General features: G+C 38.9%; 1 protein-coding gene across 1 annotated transcript in view; it reads left to right on the forward strand.

Moving 5' to 3' along the window:
* The window catches only part of LOC138968465 (CD109 antigen-like), a 149014-nt gene that overhangs the window by 138361 nt on the left and 3153 nt on the right, over positions 1-7500 (forward strand). The window contains exons 31-33 of the mRNA XM_070341038.1: positions 1115-1222; positions 2016-2078; positions 5201-5310. Coding sequence (XP_070197139.1) covers positions 1115-1222; positions 2016-2078; positions 5201-5310 — 281 coding nt within the window. The remainder of the gene's footprint in view (positions 1-1114; positions 1223-2015; positions 2079-5200; positions 5311-7500) is intronic.

The following is a 7500-nucleotide window of genomic DNA, read 5'->3' on the forward strand; positions in this document are numbered from 1 at the left end:
CACACACACACACACACACACACACACACACACACACACACACACACACACACACACTCAATCCACACACCACCACCACCACCAACGTCGTCTCGATTCTCAATCTGTCGGAAAACATTAGGCGACTAAACGTAATCAAGAAAGGAGAACGACAGCGATTCTAAACAAGTCGCGTAAGGCGAAAATACAACATTTAGTCAAGCTCAGTCGAACTCACAGAATGAAACTGAACGCATTGCATTTTTTTCGCAAGACCGTACACTCGTAGCATCGTCTGTCCACCGCTCGTGGCAAAAGCAGTGAAATTAACAATCCAGAAAAGCGCGGTAGCGGTTGCGCTGAGGAGGATAGCACGCTTTTCTATATCTCTATTCTTTTTAACTTTCTGAACGTGTTTTTAATCCAAAAATATCATATCTATATGTTTTTGGAATCAGGAACGGACAAGGAATAAGATGAAATTGTTTTTAAATCGATTTCGGACATTTAATGTTAATCATAATTTTTATATTTTTAATTTTCAGAGCTTGTTTTTAATCCAAATATAACATATGTATATGTTTTTGGAATCAGAAAATGATGAAGAATAAGATAAACGTAGTTTTGGATCGTTTTATAAAAAAATAATTTTAATTACAATTTTCAGATTTTTAATGACCAAAGTCATAAATTAATTTTTAAGCCACCAAGCTGAAATGCAATACCGAAGTCCGGCCTTCGTCGAAGATTGCTTTACAAATACTTCAATCAATTTGATTAAAAAATGAGGGTGTGACAGTGCCGCCTCAACTTTTACAAAAAGCCGGATATGACGTCATCAAAGACATTTATCGAAAAAAATGAAAAAACGTCTGGGGATATCATACCCAGGAACTCTCATGTCAATTTTTTTAAAGATCGGTCCAGTAGTTTACTCTGAATCGCTCTACACACACACACACGCACAGACAGACAGACACACACACACACACACACACACACACACACACACACACACATACACCACGACCCTCATCTCGATTCCCCCTCCATGTTAAAACATTTAGTCAAAACTTGACTAAATGTTAAAAAAAATGGGGATCTTAAAAGGAGGGCTTCCCTTGTGTTTGCTCAGGACACCATTGTGGCGACAGAAGCCCTCCTGACCTACAGTGACCACAAGCCAGCTAACATCACCGACCTGCGCTTGGGAACCGCTCTCTCCGACACACGCAATGGGCGGGTGAGTGTCGTGGGTACACATGAAGGAGAACTGAAGTTACTGGGTAAAGCTGTTGAATAGCAGTTGCATACCTGGGAACCCATACGATTTCTCCATATTTTGTACGCCTTTTTGTCCAAAATACGATCAGTGCGGTCGGTTGAAAAAAAAAACAAATACGACGAGAAAAGTTCCTACTTTTCTTCACAAGCGCATCCCTGTCATTCCTGTATATTTACTGTGTATTTTTTAATGATTGAAAATAACTTTATAACTCGGCATTTAATCATTGATTACAGCTTCTGTCATTAAACATTGAAAGAAGCATTTGTTTTAAATGTATTGGTAAACTTAATTACCGGTGCAACGGAATCGTGCGAAGCATGTTTGAATCATCGATGTTCAAATGTTGTGTGGAGTACACTAATTTTTCTGAAAATACGCCAATTTTGTTTGAGAATACTCCAAAAACAAAACTGGGGTTCCCAGGTCTGCAGTTGAACTCCGTTGAGTACATTTTTGTTTTGAGAAGAAATGATTTGTTTTGGATGTATCAAACATTTTAATGCAGATGATGTTATGGATTCTGTTATTTTGTTTGCAAAAAGAAAAAGAAAACGTGTTTACAAGCGTTTGTTACGGGGACCACCGACGCTGCTAAAACTTGTATATAGAACCTGAAATACAAGTTTTTCACGGAAAATCAGTCCCACTTCATCAGTTGAAATATGCAACAATTTATGGAGTTATGTTCTTCCTATGAAGAGATGATATCTTATGGTTAAATGTTCTGGTTTTTTTACTCGTGTATTAGTGGCTGAGCCAAGACCAGATGACTAACTTCACGGCTTCTGGACAGGGGAAGGTCTTCTCTCAGGTAAGTGGTAAAAGGGTCTGGGTATCCCGTACCTCATTGTGCAGAGAGAGAGACAGAGAGACAGAGAAAGACAGAGACAGAGAGAGAAACAGAGAGAGAGAGAGAGAGAGAGGGAGAGAGTTGAATTGAATTGAATTGAATTGAGAGAGAGAGCGAATTGAATTGAATTGAGAGAGAGAGAGAGAGAGAGAGAGAGAGAGAGAGAGAGAGAGAGAGAGAGAGAGAGAATTGAATTGAATTGAACTTTATTTATCGAGGGTAACAGAATAAGCAATGTCAACATGCTTTTTTTAAAATACAATATAATTTACATAATTAAAGGCACAGTAATCCTCCCGTAAACCATCACAGATACTGTCAGTCTTTTACACACAGTACAAACACCCTTTCATTCAAACACTCACCGCTTGAGAACATCCTAGGTGCCCTCCGTAAAGAGCGAGCAAATTTCAAAGAATTTATTTTTGCGTGGTTTATCGTGAACCCGTGTGATCAAGTTTCCCTTTTTCACAATGTAGTCGTCAGTTAGAAAAATGCGACTCGCTGTGAGCTTATCTGCAATAGCACGTTATTAAGTACCTCTGACTATGCACAAAACAAACGGCTGTGGTTCACAAGAACTCTAGCGATGGCTTTTGACTGTTCAGAGGAACTGGCGATAGGCATAAACCGTCGTCTGCTACGAGAACCACGACCTTGCGTGACCCTGCTTCTGGGCTTTTCTTTTTTCAAACTTTCAAAACTTCGAATTGTACTGATCTTGTCTTGATGAAAAAAGAATTCTTTTATGATTTAAGAATGTTTGTGTAACAAGCTGTCAATTTATTATTTAGATTTTAAAAGTTAGGTCTAGCGCCAAAACGCACCACGGTCCGATTGTCTGCTAGACAATCCGCAAAATTAATTCTTTGAAAATTGCTCGCTCTTTACGGAGGGCACCTAGAATGTTCCCGTTTGGTGAGCGTTCAAATGGAAGGGTGTTTGTACTGTGTGTAAAAGCCTGACAGTATCTGTGATGGTTTACGGGAGGCTTACTGTGCCTTTAACATGTCAAACATTTAAAAGACATTTCAAAATGCATTATGAATATATGATGAAATATTATCACAGAATTAAGAGAGAGAGAGAATGATTTCAAAATCATCAAGTAATGGTGAAATATTATCACAGAATTTAGAGAGAGAGAGAGAGAGAGAGAGAGAGAGAGAGAGAGAGAGAGAGAGAGAGAGAGAGAGAGAGAGAGAGAGAGAGAGAGAGAGAGAGAGAGAGAACGAACGTACGAACGAACGAACTTTATTACTCAAGGATGGAGATTTTAGGCTCACGCCTAGTCTTACAATCTGTCCCTGCTAAACTAAGACATAAAAAAGACAATAAAAGGACAATTGTCAATCGCAATCATACAGTATTACTAATTACAACATTACCTATACGAATACATAATGCATGATAGAACATTGAAATGTACATGTATGTCAATATAATACAAAGGAAAAGAAAAGTCGACTCGCACACACACGCACGCCGCATGCCTGCAGTCACGTTCGCACTCAATACAACACACACACTCACACACACACACACACACACACACACACACACACACACATACACACACACATACACATATGCGCACACACACACAGACATATACGCACGTACATACACACACATACACAACACACACACACACACACACACACACACACACACACACACACACACACACACAACCACAACCTCATCATCATCATCATGATCATCGTCGACATCATTATCATCATCAACAAAATATATAGAGGTTAGTGATAGCAATGCATTCTTGCTAGAAACAGCTTTAGAATGTAACTGTTCGTGACATCAGGTATTTGCGAAGCTGCGCTTTGAAGTGTTTAATCGTGCTTGACCCCTTTAGAGAGAGAGAGAGAGAGAGAGAGAGAGAGAGAGATAGAGCGAGAGAGAGAGAATTGAATTGAATTGAAGAGAGATAAAGAGAGAGAGAGAGAGAGAGAGAGAGAGAGAGAGAGAGAGAGAGAGAGAGAGGTGAGTGTGGGTTTGTAGTTCTGTGCGTGCACATGTCTCAGCTGTAGGACTGTCAGTGTGTTTGTTCGCGCGATCGTTTAGCTCTGTCCATGCGAGTGCCTGCGCGTGTTTTTACATTTAGTCAAGTTATGACTAAATGTTTTAACATCGAGGGGGGAATCGAGACGAGGGTCGTGGTGTATGTGTGTGTGTCTGTGCGTGTGTGTGTGTGTGTGTAGAGCGATTCAGACTAAACTACTGGACCGATCTTTATGAAATTTGACATGAGAGTTCCTGGGTATGAAATCCCCGAACGTTTTTTTCATTTTTTTGATAAATCTCTTTGATGACGTCATATCCGGCTTTTCGTGAAAGTTGAGGCGGCACTGTCATGCCCTCATTTTTCAACCAAATTGATTGAAATTTTGGTCAAGCAATCTTCGACGAAGCCCGGACTTCGGTATTGCATTTCAGCTTGGTGGCTTAAAAATTAATTAATGACTTTGGTCATTAAAAATCTGAAAATTGTAAAAAAAAAATAAAAATTTATAAAACGATCCAAATTTACGTTCATCTTATTCTCCATCATTTTCTGATTCCAAAAACATATAAATATGTTATATTTGGATTAAAAACAAGCTCTGAAAATTAAATATATAAAAATTATTATTAAAATTAAATTGTCGAAATCAATTTAAAAACACTTTCATCTTATTCCTTGTCGGTTCCTGATTCCAAAAACATATAGATATGATATGTTTGGATTAAAAACACGCTCAGAAAGTTAAAACAAAGAGAGGTACAGAAAAGCGTGCTATCCTTCTTAGCGCAACTACTACCCCGCTCTTCTTGTCAATTTCACTGCCTTTGCCATGAGCGGTGGACTGACGATGCTACGAGTATACGGTCTTGCTGAAAAATGGCATTGCGTTCAGTTTCATTCTGTGAGTTCGACAGCTACTTGACTAAATGTTGTATTTTCGCCTTACGCGACTTGTTTTTTCGTGCGTTTGTTTTTGTAGGTGTGTGCGTAAGATGAATCATTCAACCGAGAAGTGTTCCTTTCGGTGAAAGATTGTGTTGTTGTCTTTCTGTATCAGGTTGAAGTCAAATACCGCGTGACTGATGACGTAGGTGATGCGTCATTTGAAGTCGTACCTGTAGTTCTAGACGAGTCTCTGCAACACTTCAAGCTCATGATCTGTTCCAGGTGCGATGTCATCTTGTTTAGCAACCGTAACCCCCCACCCCCCCCCCCCCCCCCACCCACCCCCGTACCCCGCCCCCTCCCGTCCCCTCGCTTTAGTACACCCTTCGTTAAGTAGCCCCCCCCCCCCCCCCCTTCCCCGCCCCCCTAGTTTTGTTTTTTGTTTTTGCGATCTATGTTCAGTAAACCTTAAAAATTTCCTTTTTTATTACATTTAGTCAAGTTTTGACTAAATGTTTTAACATAGAGGGGGGAATCTAGACGAGGGTCGTGGTGTATGTGTGTGTGTCTGTGTGTGTGTGTGTGTGTAGAGCGATTCAGACTAAACTACTGGACCGATCTTCATGAAAGTTTTTATGAGAGTTCCTGGATATGATATCCCCAGACGTTTTTTTCATTTTTTTGATAAATGTTTTTGATGACGTCATATCCGGCATTTTGTAAAAGTTGAGGCGGCGCTGTCACACCCTCATTTTTCAATAAAATTGATTGAAATTTTGGCCAAGCAATCTTCGACGAAGGCCGGACTTTGGTATTGCATTTCAGCTTGGAGGCTTAAAAATTATTTAATGACTTTGGTCATTAAAAATCTAAAAATTGTAATTAAAATTATTTTGTTATAAAACGATCCAAAATTACGTTTATCGTATTCTTCATCATTTTCTGATTCCAAAAACATATAAATATGTTATATTCGGATTAAAAACAAGCTCTGAAAATTAAAAATATACAAATTATGATTAAAATTAAATTTCTGAAATCGATTTAAAAACAATTTCGTCTTATTCCTTGTTCGTTCCTGATTCCAAAAACATATAGATATGATATGTTTGGATTAAAAACACGTTCAGAGAGTTAAAAAGAATAGAGATATAGAAAAGCGTGCTATCCTCATCAGCGCAACCGCTACCGCGCTTTTCTGGATTGTTAATTTCACTGCCTTTGCCACGAGCGGTGGACAGACGATGCTACGAGTGTACGGTCTTGCGGAAAAAATGCAATGCGTTCAGTTTTATTTCGTGAGTTCGACAGCTTGACTAAATGTTGTTATTTCGCCTTACGCGACTTGTTAACATTTACTCAGCATTTAACAAAATGTATTTCTCTAGACAGGGAATCGAGACGAGGGTGGTGGTGATGTATGTGTGTGTGTGTGTGTGTGGATTTGAAGAAAACTATACTGGACAGATTTGCATGCAACTTTACGTATAACTTCTTCCAGGTGATATCCCCAATTATTTTAACTCATTTTTGTTCGATAAATGTATTTGATGACGTTATATCCGGTATTGTCACGACCTCCTGTTTCAATGAATTTGATTACAATATTGGTAAAACATTCTTTGACTCGGTCAACTCGAAAACTTACATCAATAAGTTTATTCATTAAAATTGGCATGAAAATCGACATTTCGCTAACAGGTTTAACAATCGCATCATATTTGTTATCATCGCCTGAATCCAAAACATTATACATATGTGGTTATTTGAATTGAAAATACTCCCCTTCGATCAGGAAAAACGAAGCGAGGGTAGCCGTTTGAAAGTTCATTTTAGTATTTCAGCGTAGTAGGATATCCTTATTTGGGAGGCCGTGGCTAGAGATCCGGCGAACCAGTTACGGGACCTGGGGCTCGGGGACGGTTTTGATTGGTCGATATTTTTCGGCAAAGCACATGATCTAAAACATGACAGACATCAACATTGGAAGTGGAAAATGAATGTTTCTGAAGATTGTGTGAAGTGGGGGGACAAGATTGCACTCGAGTTCATTGAAGATCGAGACTTGTGTTTTCTTTCGTGTCGTCGCATAGTAACTTTTTGGTTTACATCGAAAGTTTCTGTAAAATTGTCTTTTTTCCTGATTTTTTAAATGTTGACGTAATAGCTTTGTTGGTGGTGTTGTTGTTGTTGTTGTTGTTGTTGTTGTTGTTGTTGTTGTTGTTGTTGTTGTTGTTGTTGTTGGTGGTGGTGGTTTCCCCTTCACAAATCAGTGAGTATTATTTCATCGGAAATTTAGATCGTTTTTTGTGAATATAAAAAAATAATTTATCGAATAAAAAAAATCTGTTAGAGAAGCTCAGGGACGCTTTATGCGTCCGACACACGTGTAAGTACAACCCGAACTGGGGGAAAAGGTCATTGTCTTGTCATTGTCTTCTTTGCGACATTCTAAAATACGTCACAGCAACA

Source organism: Littorina saxatilis, linkage group LG6 (genome assembly GCF_037325665.1).
Source record: "Littorina saxatilis isolate snail1 linkage group LG6, US_GU_Lsax_2.0, whole genome shotgun sequence".
NCBI classification, from domain to species: domain Eukaryota; kingdom Metazoa; phylum Mollusca; class Gastropoda; order Littorinimorpha; family Littorinidae; genus Littorina; species Littorina saxatilis.